We start from the raw sequence: 19,015 nt of genomic DNA, 5'->3' as shown, positions 1-19,015 counted from the left end.
TCGGATTCAATTGTTCCCACTGGTTTTGTCCGATATAAGCGAAATCCGTTATATGCGTATACCGGAAAATGTCCGTTTTACGCATATATCGGATTTATATCCGGTATATGCGTAAATCGGAAATCGGATACAGTAAACCTCGGATATATCAGACTCGGATATATCGGAAATTCGCTCACAACGGACAGATAAAAAAGAACCGATTTTTCTGTAATGCATTTCCAATAAAAATTCATTGCATATATCAGATTTTTTATAACGGATTTCGCCTATTTCGGACAAAATCTCCAGTCCCGTTCCAATGCATTTCCATAAAATTTCCCTCGCATATATATCGGATGGCCGCATCGTGGCGCTCCGATTCGCCGAATCGTGACAGGCCGCTATACGACGTCATTTGCAGCGTTGCCTGCGCGTCCAGGTACATTGGAAACATAGTCAAGGAAGTGCCTTTTTATAACGGATAAAATCCGATTTACGCATATACCGGATATAAATCCGATATATGCGTAAAACGGACATTTTCCGGTATACGCATATAACGGATTTCGCTTATATCGGACAAAACCAGTGGGAACAATTGAATCCGATATATCCGAGGTTTACTGTATATACAGTTATAGTATAACAACATAGTGGCATGCAATGCAGAAGGACGTTACACAGTGTCTCCACTACAACATGTCATCTCTCCTGACCCGAACCAATCACTTCAACAAACTTCATTTGTTTACTTCGTTAACACCAGCCGCTCGGCAATATGTCAGCTACTATATTGACAAAAGCTGATTATTCTCCTTTTTATTCGCTTTGACAAACCGCTTTGTCCACGTACAAGCACAAAAAGTTATTTTCTTTCCTTTTGTAAGGCTTCTGTCTCGCAACGCCATTCATTGATGTTGTGTTCAATGGTCACAAGGACACGCCGTCATTTGTTTCTTACCTTCCCTTTAGGGACTGGCTGTGCAAATACCCTATAAAATACCCCGTTGCTATTGAGGAAAAGCGCCGACCACTTTCCAGGCCTTATAAGTGCACCGCCGCATCGCTTTTCACTCCCAATTACTTTGTGGTCGCCAGGAAGTCACGTGGTTATAAGGGAAAAGAAAAACACGCATGATGCACTGTTATTAGTTGTGCTATTTTCTAAGTAGGATGCCATTGAGGTGTGACATCGTCGGCCTTGTCGGTACATGTCTCCTATCTCGTCTGCTCACTGGTTGGCATCCCGAACAGAAACACAATGTTCCTTTTGGACGCATGACAAGATAGTTTCTTCTCTCCAGCGCACACCAAATAAATGTAAAATGGCGCATTTGATGATTTCTCTTCACCTAAATGAGGATTTTTGGAGTGTAGACAAGCGAAGCACACTGTTGTGTAAATGTTAGTGCTTCTACCTTCAGGCCTGGAGATGTTCAGTGGGTATTATCTCTTTTACCCGTGCCCTCTGGCTCAGAAGTTATAAAGTTGCGACATGGTTTCCTCTCATTGCTTCTTCTCTTTCTCATTAAGAAGTAGACAGTGAATCACAGTCACCGATGATGGCCACAAGTCAGAGGGTGGTCTCACCCCTCTGTCTCTTTGCTGGCTGCTTGCCGATTTGATCTCAAGCCAGATAGCGAGTTAAAAGAGATAACATGTTTTGAAGAAGACGCGGAGTGATGGAACCAAAGCCTGTGCAAAATGCTGAAAATGATAAGAAGCGACAGCTCCTGACAGATCAATGGTTTAAGTGTTTTTTGTTGTTGCAGCAAAGGTGAGATGGCAATTAGTTGCTGTTTGTGATGACTCTAGTATTATTTTGCTCAATTATACATTATTGCATCACTTCATAATTAGGTTTCTTTGTGTATGTCACGCTGATGGCCTGGTAATGACTGGTAAAAATAAGGACATGTTGCTTCATGTATATTTCAGAGTTGCGGCGGTAAACCTGTAGGTTTCCATGCTGTGTGCACCCTCTTTCTTCTGACCCCCCCTCTCTCTCGACTTGTTTGTGAGCCTGGGAAGCTTTGCTTTCTCAGCATTCCTGGGATTTTTCTTGTATCCACCTTGTGGCTGCCAAAATGCAATCCTCTTGCCTCTTTTTCGCCTCATTTCTGTGTCTAATGTCTGTCTTCCACACTCCGTTTCCTCACCCATGTGATGACTCCCCCTCACCCACGATCATACTTTGTCGCTGAGATCAGAGCTAGCAAGAATTTTACAAGGTTAACTGTTTGCAAGTTCATAATTCTCTAAATTCTAATTGCATCTAATTACAGAATATCGACAAATTTACACAAAGTAGGAGTTATGGCATAGAAAACCTGTTTATTAGAGCCATCCGGGCATGAAATAACACCCCTATAGTCACCTTTACATTTGTATTACCAAATATAGTACACAAAGTAGGAGTTATGGCACAGAAAACCTGTTTATTAGAGCCATCCGGGCATGAAATAACACCCCTATAGTCACCTTTACATTTGTATTACCGAATATAGTACACAAAGTAGGAGTTATGGCATAGAAAACCTGTTTATTAGAGCCATCCGGGCATGAAATAACACCCCTATAGTCACCTTTACATTTGTATTACCGAATAAAGTACACAAAGTAGGAGTTATGGCATAGAAAACCTGTTTATTAGAGCCATCCGGGCATGAAATAACACCCCTATAGTCACCTTTACATTTGTATTACCGAATATAGTACACAAAGTAGCAGTTATGGCATAGAAAACCTGTTTATTAGAGCCATCCGGGCATGAAATAACACCCCTATAGTCACCTTTACATTTGTATTACCGAATATAGTACACAAAGTAGGAGTTATGGCATAGAAAACCTGTTTATTAGAGCCATCCGGGCATGAAATAACACCCCTATAGTCACTTTTACATTTGTATTACCGAATATAGTACACAAAGTAGGAGTTATGGCATAGAAAACCTGTTTATTAGAGCCATCCGGACATGAAATAACACCCCTATAGTCACTTTTACATTTGTATTACCGAATATAGTACACAAAGTAGGAGTTATGGCATAGAAAACATGTTTATTAGAGCCATCCGGGCATGAAATAACACCCCTATAGTCACTTTTACATTTGTATTACCGAATATAGTACACAAAGTAGGAGTTATGGCATAGAAAACCAGTTTATTAGAGCCATCCGGGCATGAAATAACACCCCTATAGTCACCTTTACATTTGTATTACCAAATAAAGTACACAAAGTAGGAGTTATGGCATAGAAAACCTGTTTATTAGAGCCATCCGGGCATGACATAACACCCCTATAGTCACCTTTACATTTGTATTACCGAATATAGTACACAAAGTAGGAGTTATGGCATAGAAAACCTGTTTATTAGAGCCATCTGGGCATGAAATAACACCCCTATAGTAATCTTTACATTTGTATTACCAAATATAGTACACAAAGTAGGAGTTATGGCATAGAAAACCTGTTTATTAGAGCCATCCGGGCATGAAATAACACCCCTATAGTCACCTTTACATTTGTATTACCGAATAAAGTACACAAAGTAGGAGTTATGGCATAGAAAACCTGTTTATTAGAGCCATCCGGGCATGAAATAACACCCCTATAGTCACCTTTACATTTGTATTACCGATTATAGTACACAAAGTAGGAGTTATGGCATAGAAAACCTGTTTATTAGAGCCATCCGGGCATGAAATAACACCCCTATAGTCACCTTTACATTAGTAGGAGTAGTAGGAGTATCCACAACCCACATTTTGGATTCACAATGCATTAATTTCTAGTCTTCTTACATTATTAACTGAAAACCTGAATGAAAAGCGGGTTTGGCCGCCTCCGCTGGGCCCCTCCAGCTGCATCCGCTTGCCTTCTGAACCGCAGAATACATTTTTATTTGATTATTGCCTTTTAACACATTCAAAACATAAGCCATGCTCACCCAGTTTGTTGTTTTCTAACTTAAAAAAGGCTTATAGTAGATTGTAGATTAGTTTTGTATTACACAATATGACAAGAATATGATACACGAAGGTCTCTTTTGTCAGGAAAAAGCTATGTGACTTTTATTTTGCGCTTATTTATGGAAGAATCCTAGTATTTTAACAGCTTGGGACCCATCTGACCTCTTACCGTAGACTGTGATACACATCAGTGTGCTTTTCATGAAAAGAAAACAAAGGACGGGGGAAAAGAAAACCAAAAAAAAAAAACAATAAAACCGTTCATTCCGTTCTTTAAAATGTTTTCCATACATCAAATAGTCTTGACACCAACTTGAACTCAGCTAAATTTCTGCTTTTTGTCCTCATTATTTGATTTTAAATGCCATTTCTGAAATTTTCAACAGTTTTGATGCTGACTTTTACTTTCTGGAATGCGTCGTCATCATTTCAACCACAAATGTTTTTCTTCTCAAAGTGTCCAAACCCAGTGTGAGGTCACCATGATGTTACCCCTCTACTTATCCATTTTTATATTACTAAGGCCGTTTAGGGTCACATGACAGGCGGATGGAGCCTGTCTCAGCTGACTTATTTGCGAGAGGCGGGGTACGCCCTGCAGCCCTCGACCTACTGCTGACTGTGATGTCATTTTAGTGCTATTTTCTCATATTTAACAACATTTTTAACAAGCAGTGGACAAATTATGACATTAATCTCTCAGGCTGCACGGTGGCCGAGTGGTTAACGCGCATACCTCACAGCTAGGAGACGAGGATTCAATTCCACCCTCTGCAATCTCTGTACGGAAACCCGTGGGTTTTCTCCGGGTACTCCGTGCTAGGTTAATTAGCGACTCCAAATTGTCCATAGGTATGAATGTGAGTGTGAATGGTTGTTTGTCTATATGTGCCCTGTGATTGTCCAAAACCACATGTCCAAAAGGAGTAGGAAGAAGCAAAGCTTATTAAATCCTACCCCCTCCATCTGGTACTTTTACAATCAGTACAATCAGCTGGCAACCAGTCCGGGTTGTACCCCGCCTCTCACCCAAAGACAGCTGGGATAGGCTCCAGGGCTACCGTTTGTTTTGAATTGACCTATGGCATATTTTGAAAATACAATTAAATAAGAAAATGCAAAAACTCAGTAATTTTTTTTACTGGGTGGATGAGTGGTTAGCATGTTAGCCACACAGTCAGGAGATCGGGGAGACCAATTCTCTGCGTGGAGTTTGCATGTTCTCCTCATGCATGTGTGGGTTTCCTCCCACATTCCAAAAACATGCTAGGTTAATTAGCGACTCCAAATTGTCCATAGGTATGAATGTGAGTGTGAATGGTTGTTTGTCTATATGTGCCCTGTGATTGGCTGGCCACCAGTCCAGGGTGTAACCCGCCTTTCTCCTGGGATAGGCTCCAGCATACCGCAACCCTAATGAGGATAAGCGGCATTGAAAATGAATGAATATTAAAGAAAATATTATTTTCAAAAAGCCGTCAAATGACAAAAAAAAAACAAAATAAAGTCCTAAAATGTGTTATTAAGGAGAAAAAGTTGATATACAGTAAACCTCGGATATATCGGACTCGGATATATCGGAAATTCGCTCACAACGGACAGATAAAAAAGAACCGATTTTTCTGTAATGCATTTCCAATAAAAATTCATTGCATATATCGGATTTTTTATAACGGATTTCGCCTATTTCGGACAAAATCTCCAGTCCCGTTCCAATGCATTTCCATTAAATTTCCCTCGCATATATCGGATGGCCGCATCGTGGCGCTCCGATTCGCCGAATCGTGACAGGCCGCTATACGACATCATTTGCAGCATTTGCAGCGTTGCCTGCGCGTCCAGGTACATTGGAAACATAGTCAAGGAAGTGCCTTTTTATAACGGATAAAATCCGATTTACCGATTTAAAACGGACATTTTCCGGTATACGCATATAACGGATTTCGCTTATATCGGACAAAACCAGTGGGAACAATTGAATCCGATATATCCGAGGTTTACTGTAGTATAGTTGATAAGTTGTATATCACAAATCTGAGATGCAGCCTCTTTTTTTCTTCAACTTCTTACCATCTCGACATGGATTTACGCAATATTTTTGTTGTAAAGCAAGATATTAAATCGCTCTTTCGGTCAAAGTTGAGTCCCGGTTGGGGGTAACTGGGACTTTCTTGCAATCTGCCCCAGATCTCCAGCCAAAGTGACTCCATAAACGCTTTGATAAAATGATACGCGTCCTCCTGCGCAACATCTGCTTTTTATCATGGAGCACATGTCCCGTCATCTTGACATCAAATGTTCGGAGGAAATTACAAATGATGTCATGTCAATAAGCGAGTAAGGAGAAAGGGCAGAACGTCTCACTACCACAGCTGGATGTGTCGACATTCTTTCTGTTCGCCAAAGTCATTGTCTGACTCCTCTGCCATCTGTTTTTGGATCACTACCCTCAAACACTTCTGGAAAAGCGGCCTTGTTAGAGGCCTGGATGAATATTTCAGTACCTACTTGGGGGGGGGGGGGTGGCTCCTGCGGCGAGTTATATGTGTTGTTTACACTGCAACCGTATTTTAAGGTGCGTTAACGCAAAGGTGTTCATTCGCGCAAGGTGGCCACGTAGTTGCAGGTTTGGTTTCCCATTTCTCAGAGGGGTATTTATGGGTTTGCATCAGCTGCCTCACCCTGTGAGTGATGTAAGGACAGACTGTCTCTCGCCCCCCCCCCCCCAAATAGCCGTGGAAATACTAAAAGTGAGACGGTGCACAGTTACACTGCCAGTCTGCGTATATCATACAGATGAATGTGTAGAACTCACAAACTTAACCCAAAACAACTCAAGTTTGCAGCATCATTCATAGACGCTCTTGCAATAATAAAGACGCCATTTTACATCATTTTGCACCCACATGAATAGTGGCCATGTGTATCATGCACACATTATTATTCATTCATTCATTCATTTTCTACCGCTTTTCCTCACGAGGGTCGTGGGGGGTGCTGGAGCCTATCCCAGCTGTCTTCGGGCGAGAGGCGGGGTACACCCCGGACTGGTCGCCAGCCAATCACAGGGCACATATAGACAAACAACCATTCACACTCACATTCATACCTATGGACAATTTGGAGTCGCTAATTAACCTAGCATGTTTTTGGAATGTGGGAGGAAACCGGAGTACCCGGAGAAAACCCACGCGTGCACGGGGAGAACATGCAAACTCCACACAGAGATGGCCGAGGGTGGGAATTGAACCCTGGTCTCCTAGCTGTGAGGTCTGCGCACTAACCCCCAGACCACCGTGCCGCCCCACATTATTATCATTATTATTATTGTTATTATTTTAGTTCCTCACTCGTCGTGATCCACTGAAGTCCAAGTTGTGCTCTAGAACATGTTGACAAACTGCTGGAGGGGAGATAGGGTTTCCCTCCGCACCCCCCCCCAATCTACTAGTCAAAGCTCTGAGCACAGCAACTTTAGGCTCTGCCTTCTCAAGTGAGGGAGCAGCTGCGTTCTGAACCTGAGCCACGAGCACAAGTGTTTGTGTCCATCACTGACTTTAACCCATTCGTGCAAACAAACGTCTCAGGCTTTACAACAGGGGTCTCAAAGTCAACTGGAGCTCGGGTCTGGGTGAGACTGGGCTGCATCAGGTTTTCCAAAAAAAAAACCAAAACAAAAAAACAACGCATTTATTAAAAACATATAAAAAAAAAATAATAAAAAAATAAATAAATAATAATACAAAAAAAACGCATTTATTAAAAACAAAAGAAATTAAAAAACTTCGCTTTGGTTCCAATTTTCTACAAGAAAAGCTCTGATAAAACATTCCACTGTTCTCAAATATCTTACTTTTTATTTTTCTACCCAAAATAAGATGAAAAATAAATAAACAAATAAATAATAAAGAAAATCAATAAATCAGTAATAAATAAATAAATATAATAATAATAATAAAACGGCAAATAATACAAACTTAAGAAACCACATATACGTAGCTGGTGGGTGGACAAATTATTTTTTTCAGATTAAAATGAACAAAGCATTATTAGAGCCCTGTAGACATGACAAAACACGACTATAGTCACATTTATACTCTTTTTATTTACAACATATTGCGCAACTGCAGGGTCTTGAGACACATGCTAACTCGCAAACTAGAGAGCTAGCGACCTAAACGGTAGCCTTCAAGTTATTTCCTTTAAACTTAAAAAAGTTAACTTCCAAAACTTACCACTTCCACACGCATAGAGAGGATAACTATTAACAATTATTTAACCTTTAACATGAACATTAATCAAACGTAATAATTTTTTCTGGGTACATGATCCATACATCCATATCAAAGTTGCGCGGGCCGCACTAACATTAAACTTTCATATCAAGGCGGGGGCCTCAAACTAGTGTCCTGCGTGCCACATTTGGCCCGCGGGCCGCGTGTTTGAGACCCCTGCTTTACAAGATCACTATTCTCTTCTTCGACACCCTCTCCCCATTACCAAACACCAGATGTAAGATTATTGTATTAATTCCTGTATCTCTAAGTAACATAAAAAGTATTTGTATTGTATTTCATTGCATCGTGCAGGTGCATTTAAGTCTCAGACACTCTTTGGAATGTATGCGCCGTTAAGCCAAAACCATGTCTGGCTTTTCATGGGGTTCAGTCAAGACTAAGCCTAGGTCTTGCCAGGGCTCAAGGCAAATTTTGTAGGGTGTTGTTAATGATTTAATTCAGGCAGAATTGTCTTTTACAAGGCCGTGCGGTTGTAAAGTCTTGTCAGCAGGGGAACCTCGGCGGTTTGTTGCGCCGTACCTCTTTTTTTTTTTAGAATACATCCCATGTGTCAGTGTCATTATTTTCTGCTCGGGAAAACTCATAAAAGTTATTTCTTCAAGTTGACAAGCTGTTCTCGTTCTTCGCTCATGCTCGCTGCTTCCAGAGTGAGCCAATCAAATGCAATTAAAGTGATGTTTTAACTTGACTGTAAAAGAATCGCCTCAGAGGAACTCGTTTCCGAACTATTTTTAGCACCAAACATGCTTTGATTCGAGGCAGGCTCCCTTTGTGGGGGCATACAGTGAGCTGTCATCACTTTTTAGATATTAGCTCCCTGCTCCCCGGCGCAAGTGTTTATGTTTAATGTGCGGAATCAAAGCAACGAGCATGATAGCTTAGCCGGACATGGTTGGGGAAAATATCGATTGAAGTGCTGAGTCCTCTTGAGATTGTGACGAGCCAACATTTGCAGGGATCCGTGACACCAGCGAGTAATCCTAACAAGGTTTGGACTGCAATCCCGGCATTGGGTCTTATCTAATGCCACTTTGTACTTCACTTATCAGAGCGTTTGACACACGGATTGTTTTTCATTAAGCAGGTTGATAACGGCCTTACTAAACATTTTTTTTGTGTTGCTGGTTATCGTGGCGATGGCAGACACGGCACGCCGTACATTATGGACTTGTGTCTTGATGTCACCATTTTGTCGGTGAAAACCGGTCATAGTCTTAACCTGTCCGCTTGGATAAAACCGGATGGCTCTTCCAGTAAATTACGGCAGCGTTTGTGTGACATGTGGTGCCTGTCTGAGGCGTTCAAGGCCCGCTTTCATCATCTGGAGTTACATCTGCAATGAGTCATGTGATGACATCATGATGGCCTTTTCCCAACCCCCACACACAGTGTTGAGTGGAATATCTCTCACTCAGACACACACACACACACACTCTCACACACACTCCCCTTAGTTGATTATTAGGTGTTGTTAGCGAACATTAACTCGGATATGACTTTTGTATTCATAACTTTGTTGTTGCTGCCGTGATGTAAGATAATGTAATGTACATGTATGTAATTTAGGGATTTTCAGATGTTTTAAATTTGTTTAAAATGAGAATATGCAAACATCTTCATATCCGTTGCACATGCACAGATATAAAAAAATATAAAATTAAATTTATATAAATATAAATTTATATATATATAATTTATATATAATTTATATAAATATAAATTTATATAAATATAAATTTATAAAATATAAATATAAAACATATATAAAATATATAAAGAAAAATATATAAATATATAAAAAAATGACTGTATGCAGGAGGGTGCATCAAATTTGAATGGGAAATTTTAATTTCATAATATCAATTTGGCTGGCATTTCATTTTTTTTTCTAATGAACATAAAAATGTCATCTGCAAAGTTTTGAGAAAATCCATTGAGATTTAGGGGTGCCACCTCACATATAAACTTTTGTAAAATTTTCAGAAAATGTGCAATTTCTAGTCTAATTGCCAAAAAGTTGACCTGGAAAAATGTTGAGTACAATGAACTTCTATACAACATAATTTTTTTGATAGGGTTATTAAAGTAAATTTATTTGTTTTCTCTTTGGGCACATTGCGTATTTCTCAGAATTCAACTTTCAAGATTTTCCATTCATTTGTCCTATTGACAAAATGAATTGCAGTAAATGGGACATTTATTTTATTTGTATTTTATTGTAAACACAAGGGGCAATAGTAACATATTTAAATAACAATTCATGGCGACCATTGAACTGTTATTGAACTGTAATAACACTTTATTCCACAAAAACAGATGTATGGTGGCACCCCTAAATAATCATGTATTGGAATAATATTTTGTATGTGTTGTTTCTACATATATTGAAACACTTTTAGTACCCAGCCGTATCAAAATTCAATAATTCAATAATATTTTTTTGATGCACCCTAGTATACAGTCATGGCCAAAAATGTGAACGTGACTTCAATACTTTATCAGGAGGTAACATGTAATAAGCTGGTCATTAAACATCTCCTCCCACTTTGTGTGGAAGTGGTACGTCTTTGGCTTCTTACTTCTTCTACATCCTTCTACATCCTTATTCCCCACTCTGTTGGAAAACTTTCTTAAGTTTAGAACAAGTAAAATTGAAGAGGCTAACGAGTTAGCACGTTGGCTCGCTATGCTAGCAGCGCCCATCTCTTATGTCCCGGCAGTGATCCCTGTGTAGTAGCCGGTGCAAGGTGGTGTAAATACAGAATTATAGGAGTATAAAAGTGACTATAGGGGTGTTATTTCATGTCTACGGGGCTCTAATAATGTTAAAATCATATTTAGAAAGTTTCTAACTACAAAGAGTTCACCATCTAACTGCATGTTGGCTATCATTATATTTTATTATGTTAAAAATCCTTGAAAAGAATCACTTACAAGATGAAAGCAAAGTATATATTTTTTAATATATGTGAAAACTTGTATATTGTGTCTTCTCCCTTCCAGTTGACCCCAGGCGGCAAGGCTGCACAGGCAGGTGTTGGGGTGGGCGACTGGGTGGTGTCCATTGATGACCTCAACTCAGAGGACATGACTCACGTGGAGGCGCAAAACAAGATCAGAGCGGCGTCGGACTCCCTCGCACTCACTCTTAACAGGCAAGTGGTTTACTTTTGTGTGTTTTCTCTGCGTGGAGCATAAATCAGCACAGAACAATGACTTACTTTCATTATCTAATAGATAAGCTATGCCCTTGAATATGCTGCACCCACCAGTCACATTAGGTAGAATCTAAAGCGCTATATCAAAAATGATGCTTTTACAGTTTATCTCCATTAAAGAGCTTTTTTCTTTTATATTATGTTTATCATTGTGGTTATAGTTTCCAAGTCATGTTTTTTTCTGACAGTGTACTTTGTGTTATTTTGATGAAAAGTGATCGACCTTCATAGAAGCGGTACTCAGAAATCCTGCCAGAAATTCCTGAATGATAAAGTGTCTCTTTAGAGTACAAAGCTAAAAATGATTCATGGGACACTTAATTAAAAAGTAAAAAAAAAAAAAAAAAAAAAAAAAACACATATCGCCCACCAAAAAGCAATATGCAGAAAATGAGAAGGTATTGGCTTGTCAAGCCCTAAACAAGAGACTCATTTAGAAATAGTGATTCTGAAATAAGTTGCGGAATTGTGCTCACAGCTGTTGCTCGGCTACTTTTCCCCCCATCCAGATCTCTTTGTGTTTGCGTGCCAACAACACACTGGGCTGATACGCTCCGACAAATCTCTCACTTTGTTGTCCTTTGATTTTCTACACGGCTGAACCAGAATCTACCAGCCATTGCAAAACTTTCCATCGCAGTTTGTTCACAGTGTTTTCTTCTATTTTGTTTGCAAAATTATTTTCATGGGATATTTTAGAATTTAGGGCGGCACGGTGGTCGAGTGGTTAGCACGCAGACCTCACAGCTAGGAGACAAGGGTTCAATTCCACCCTCAGCCATCTCTGTGTGGAGTTTGCATGTTCTCCCCGTGCATGCGTGGGTTTTCTCCGGGTACTCCGGTTTCCTCCCACATTCCAAAAACATGCTAGGTTAATTAGCGACTCCAAATTGTCCATAGGTATGAATGTGAGTGTGAATGGTTGTTTGTCTATATGTGCCCTGTGATTGGCTGGCGACCAGTCCAGGGTGTACCCCGCCTCTCGCCCGAAGACAGCTGGGATAGGCTCCAGCACCCCCGTGACCCTCGTGAGGAAAAGCGGTAGAAAATGAATGAATGAATTTTAGAATTCAAATATAATTATTATTAATATTATAGTTATATAGGACAGGGATGTTCAAATTGTGGTTTGGGTGACATTTGTGGCAACATTAAAGTCAAAATATTAAAACAAAAAACTAATTTAAAGTCATAATGTTACCAGAATAATATTGCATTATTTCCAAAAACATGCTAGGTTAATTGGCGACTCCAAATTGTCCATAGGTATGAATGTGAGTGTGAATGGTTGTTTGTCTATATGTGCCCTGTGATTGGCTGGCCACCAGTCCAGGGTGTACCCCACCTCTCGCCCCAAGACAGCTGGGATAGGCTCCAGCACCCCCGTGACCCTCGTGAGGAAAAGGGGTAAAAAATGAATGAATGAATGAATTTTAGAATTTACACGGTGACCAAGTGGTTAGCGCGCAGGCCTCACAGCTAGGAGACCAGGGTTCAATTCCACCCTCGGCCATCTCTGTGTGGAGTTTGCATGTTCTCCCCGTGCATGCGTGGGTTTTTCTCCGGGTACTCCGGTTTCCTCCCACATTCCAAAAACATGCTAGGTTAATTAGCGACTCCAAATTGGCCATAGGTATGAATGTGAGTGTGAATGGTTGTTTGTCTATATGTGCCCTGTGATTGGCTGACGACCAGTCCAGGGTGTACCCCGCCTCTCGCCCGAAGACAGCTGGGATAGGCTCCAGCACCCCCGCAAACCTCTTGAATGAATTTTAGAATTTACACGGCGACCAAGTGGTTAGTGTGCAGGCCTCACAGCTAGGAGACCTGAGTTCAATTCCACCATTTCTGTGTGGAGTTTGCATGTTCTCCCTGTGCATGCGTGGGTTTTCTCCGGGTACTCCGGTTTCCTCCCGCATTCCAAAAACTGGTAAAAAAAAAAAATAGGTGACTCCAAATTGTCCATAGGTATGAATGTGAGTGAGTGTATATATTTGTCTATATGTGCCGTGTGATTGGCTGGGGTCCACCGTAGACAGCTGGGATAGGCTCCATCACCCTTGTGAGGATAAGCGGTATAAAATGAATGTATGAATTTTAGCATCCAGTCTATTATGTATACTTCTCAGCTATGATTCAGCATTTTCTTGCTAGTTTAAAGCAAACCCAAGAGAGAATGAATAGTTGCGGAGCTTTGCAGCTTATTGCTGTAAAGTGTGATTTATGCACAATGATTTTGCCTCATCATCATTCCGACATTACAATATATTATACTCTCATCTAACACAGCGGCTGTTGTAATTTTCTTGTATATCTTCGATATAAGTGTGGGGTTTTATGTATCGCCATATATACAAGATGCCTTTAGAATAGAACATATACAAAACTCACATATTAGTTTTTTTTAATGAGCATATTCCGGTTTTTCATCAGGGTTATTGGTGTTTATATGAACGTGCACAACCGGGTTACTGCTAATATGGCAGTTGTGACTGCATGTAAACATAGTTAGTGGCAATAAAGCTATTGTACATGCGTATTTTTCTTAGAGAAAGTTCATTCATTCATTCATTTTCTACTGCTTTTCCTCACGAGGGTCGCGGGGGGTGCTGGAGCCTATCCCAGCTGTTTTCGGGCGAGAGGCGGGGTACACCCTGGACTGGTCGCCAGCCAATCAATCACAGGGCACATCTTGACAAACAACCATTCACACTCACATTCATACCTATGGACAATTTGGAGTCGCTAATTAACCTAGCATGTTTTTGGAATGTGGGAGGAAACCGGAGTACCCGGAGAAAACCCACGCATGCACGGGGAGAACATGCAAACTCCACACAGAGATGCCCGAGGGTGGAATTGAACCCTGGTCTCCTAGCTGTGAGGTCTGTGCACTAACCACTAGACCACCGTGCCGCCCTTAATATTAATAATAATAAGTATAAAAGCGTGCATGCGTGGGTTTTCTCCGGGTACTCCGGTTTCCTCCCACATTCCAAAAAAAACATGCTAGGTTAATTAGCGACTCCAAATTGTCCATAGGTATGAATGTGAGTGTGAATGGTTGTTTGTCTATATGTGCCCTGTGATTGATTGGCTGGCGACCAGTCCAGGGTGTACTCCGCCTCTCGCTTGAAGACAGCTGGCATAGGCTCCAGCACCCTCCGCGACCCTCGTGAGGAAAAAGCGGTAGAAAATGAATGAATGAAAGTATAAAAACACAACACATTTGGCGAGTTGAGTCCAATTAGAGTCGAAGGAAGTCTTGTGAGCGGTCGTATTTTGTATAAAAACATGGTCGACTCAGTTGTATATATGAGTCAAGGGGAATTTCACTTTTGTTTTCTTTTGTTGAAAAAACGTGTCTGGATGCGGTCCAAATTCACTGACACTGAAGCTTTCTAGTCAAAGTGCTTTAGATTCTGTTTTTTCATGAACGCATCAACATCTCTAGTCATTATGGTGCCTTTTATGACACACTTTGTTTATTTAAAAGGCGTGTATGTTCCTCTCTGATACGTAGATGTAGGCGGGAAAAAAAAAGTGCACTGATGATCTTTTCCTGTGTGTTAAAGTTTAAAAAAAAAAGTTCAGACTCGCTTAGATTTATCCAGGAAGTCAAAGATCCAATATCATGTTAAATCAACATCCAGAACTCTGCTACTGTAATTAAAGTTTTCGCGGGCAGAGCAGCGTTCAAGAGTTAAAATGTATGCTGAGTACGACAAATTCAGACATGTTGGAAGGTCTGACCTGATACTGAAAGTCCTCTCTGGTTGTCGTGTGGCCCCACGGGGGGACCCGACCCACTATTTGGCCCACTGTACATTGGCAACAATCAACTACTTTCTGTTGTGCTTGAGGGAGGGCCTATCAAAAATAGCAAAATAAATGTTTTATATCTTGTACAATTGCGGAAATAGGATTTTTTTTAGTTTGTAACCAAGGCTTGTCTCATTTAATTAATTAATCCATGAAATGAGGTCACCTATTGAATGTTCTCATGGGTCAAACTTCATCCAAACAAACTCACCCCCCCCCCCAAAAAACACAAATCATCTCCGCATATTTTTCCACATTTGACTACAATAAAAACCTTCAAGGCGGCAATGACACATTTTTTCCACGATTAAAAGCGTAGCTCATCAAATTACGGGTTAGGAGTATAGACAGCTGGCCAACTCCAGCGCTTGTGAACGTCACACGGATTTGTCGACATGTCGGTATGCTGTGTCTGCCGCTCGCCGTATCTGTCGTCATTCTGTCTTTAGCGCCTCTTTATCAGGGCTGGGACAGGCTGACGCAGGCAGCCATTCACCTCTCATTGTCGCAGGAAGCAGACATTATAGTTTACGCCCTCAAACAATGTAGTAGGTGACAAGTTCATTTTTTTTAAAGCGTTGTGCCATTTTTGTCAGTTACATACATTGGCAAGGAGGAATCTGTGGATTACATTATGGAATGAATGTAGCACTATATTATATCCTATTTTTTCCATTTTCCAGGACAGCGGTCACAAGAGAATCCAAAGAAAAGACATATTTTATGTTAGATTTAGGCTTTGGGTTTTATTATATAATATTCAAATTAAGTAGCATTTGTAGTTTTTCACAAATCCATTCCAAAAACAAAAAAAATCAATGAAACTAAATATGTTATGTTTTTTGTGGTTCTTTACTTTTCTATTTATTTTACTCATTTTACTAAAACAGCTTTATGATTAAAATATAGCACTATATCATATCCTATTTTCTATTTTCCACGACAGCAGTCACAAGAGACTCCAAATAAATGACATATTTTATGTTAGATTTAGGCTTTGGGTTGTAGCATTTGTACTTTTTCACAAATCCATTCCAAAAACAAAAAAAAATTTCAATGAAACTAAATATATGTTATCTTTTTTGTTATTTATTTATTTATTTTATTATTATTTTTTAAAAAAAAATTTATTTCTTATTTTTGTTATATTATTATTTATTTTACTCATTTTACTAAAACAGCTTTATGATTAAAACACATCTCGCACATGTCTATCCATTTGTTTACTCTTGATGATTTGGATGGATATTTAACTTTCCAAAAACAAAAAAAAATTCAATGAAACTAAATATATGTTATCTTTTTGTTATTTATTATTTATTTATTTTATTAAATATTTTTATTTATTATTTTTGTTATGTTATTATTTATTTTAGAGAAATTATTTACTTGAGAAAAAAATATGCAAAACTTTGATGATTTGGATGGATATTTAACTTTCCAAAAACAAAAAAAAATTCAATGAAACTAAATATATGTTAGCTTTTTTGTTATTTATTATTTATTTATTTATTTAATTATTTTTAAAATATTTTTATTTATTATTTTTGTTATGTTATTATTTATTTTAGAGAAATTATTTACTTGAGAAAAAAATATGCAAAACTTTGATGATTTAGATGGATATTTTACTTTATTTTTTATCTTTATTTTTAACATAATTTATTTTCCTACTACTGTGTATATATACACTGCCAATTTTTCTTTCATTATTTTTTTCAACACCTTTTCCTTCGTCTTTTTTCTTTCGCTGCTACAGATTCTCATTTTTTTTCTCTCCAATTAGCAAATGGTGACATTGAACACGGTGAACAAACTTTAAATGGCAAAATGTAAGCGATATAAAAAGGCAATATTTAAATGGTGTTGGAATATAAAATACAGAATGTGAAATATATGGTGTGAATGAGTTACATTTTTTAAGGCATTTTTTTTGTAGTTTATCATTATATATCAGTGTAATTAAAATATACATCAATTGCTGTTGCTTTCTGATTATTAGTTTTATTCAATGAATCTAATTTATGTTCTTCTGGTTTCCTTACAGAGCTGTCAAAGCTGATGGAGAGCAGAAGGTAAGCTTGGATCCGTCTCATCTGTCCATTAGCACGGTTTGTTACTGCTGCCCTGCCTTTGAACGTGACTGAGACTTTAGTAATTGTTGCTCACATTTGTCCTTAACTACGTGTGGTGTCACTTTGAGTTTAAAGTAATGAGTTTAGCCTGAGTCACCTGTCAAGCTTTGGCGAGGTCCAGAGGCTGCGTATTAGCAAAGCATCAGCGTGTCAGTGAATTACTTGGCTGGATGGAGTGGTGTGAATGAGGCATTGGAATTTCCTGTGTTTTTTTTTTTTTTTTTTATGTCTCGCATACTATATCCCCCCGATACTAGACTGACTGAAAGTGATTGCGACACATTTAGTTTCGCCGTAGCGTCTCTCAAGCGGCACTCGGCCCGCTGATTACAGTTTGACAAGCACAGTGGTGTCATGAACCACCTTGTGCTGCACTCTGTTATTAGAACAGCAGCTGGGACGTGATACTTCCACAAAGTCAAAGCCGCACTTTAGTGGCTGTCCTTTTCAGTCCCGCGCCGAACGCTTAGTGCAAAATGTGTATTATGTGTTGAGCACTTCCATCTTTTTAAAGAGGATATTTGTGGCAACGCAAATAAAAAGCACACTTCAATCTGTGTGCAGAAAAAAAAAAGCCTGCAAACGTATAGTACAGTAAACCTCGGATATATCGGACTCGGATATATCGGAAATTCGCTCACAACGGACAGATAAAAAAGAACCGATTTTTCTGTAATGCATTTCCAATAAAAATTCATTGCATATATCGGATTTTTTTATAACGGATTTCGCCTATTTCGGACAAAATCTCCAGTCCCGTTCCTATGCATTTCCATTAAATTTCCCTCGCATATATCGGATGGCCGCATCGTGGCGCTCCGATTCGCCGAATCGTGACAGGCCGCTATACGACGTCATTTGCAGAGTTTGCAGCGTTGGAAAACATAGTCAAGGAAGTGCCTTTTCATAACGGTTAAAATCCGATATACGCATATACCGGATATAAATCCGATATATGCGTAAAACGGACATTTTCCGGTATACACATATAACGGATTCCGCTTATATCGGACAAAACCAGTGGGAACAATTGAATCAGATATATCCGAGGTTTACTGTAGTTTGTTAATTCAGGGGTGTCCAAAGTGTGGCACACGGCACATTCTATTTAATCTACAGTAAACCTCGCATATATCGGACTCGGATATATCGGAAATTCGCTCACAACGGACAGATAAAAAAAGAACCGATTTTTCTGTGATGCATTTCCAATAAAAATTCATTGCATATATCGGATTTTTTATAACAGATTTCGCCTATTTCGGACAAAATCTCCAGTCCCGTTCCAATGCATTTCCATTAAATTTCCCTCGCATATATCGGATGGCCGCATCGTGGCGCTCCGATTCGCCAAATCGTGACAGGCCGCTATACAACGTCATTTGCAGAGTTTGCAGCGTTGGAAAACATAGTCAAGGAAGTGCCTTTTTATAACGGATAAAATCCGATTTACGCATATACCGGATATAAATCCGATATATGCGTAAAACGGACATTTTCCGGTATACGCATATAACGGATTTCGCTTATATCGGACAAAACCAGTGGGAACAATTGAATCCGATATATCCGAGGTTTACTGTA

At 39.4% G+C, this 19,015-nt stretch overlaps 1 protein-coding gene across 3 annotated transcripts in view; it reads left to right on the top strand.

The window, feature by feature from the left end:
• pdlim7 (PDZ and LIM domain 7) overlaps positions 1-19,015 on the top strand; it is a 45,680-nt gene that overhangs the window by 6,670 nt on the left and 19,995 nt on the right. For 2 of the 3 annotated variants that reach the window (XM_058063409.1, XM_058063410.1), the window contains exons 3-4: positions 11,260-11,411; positions 17,344-17,371. In XM_058063409.1, the coding sequence (XP_057919392.1) occupies positions 11,260-11,411; positions 17,344-17,371 (180 nt within the window). Of the gene's footprint in view, positions 1-8,275; positions 9,245-11,259; positions 11,412-17,343; positions 17,372-19,015 lie in introns of those variants that run through there. The other variant, XM_058063411.1, reaches the window with a different exon arrangement.

The sequence above is a fragment of the Doryrhamphus excisus genome, chromosome 23 (assembly GCF_030265055.1).
Source record: "Doryrhamphus excisus isolate RoL2022-K1 chromosome 23, RoL_Dexc_1.0, whole genome shotgun sequence".
In the NCBI taxonomy this organism is placed as follows: domain Eukaryota; kingdom Metazoa; phylum Chordata; class Actinopteri; order Syngnathiformes; family Syngnathidae; genus Doryrhamphus; species Doryrhamphus excisus.
This window is presented reverse-complemented; position numbering and strand designations above follow the sequence as displayed.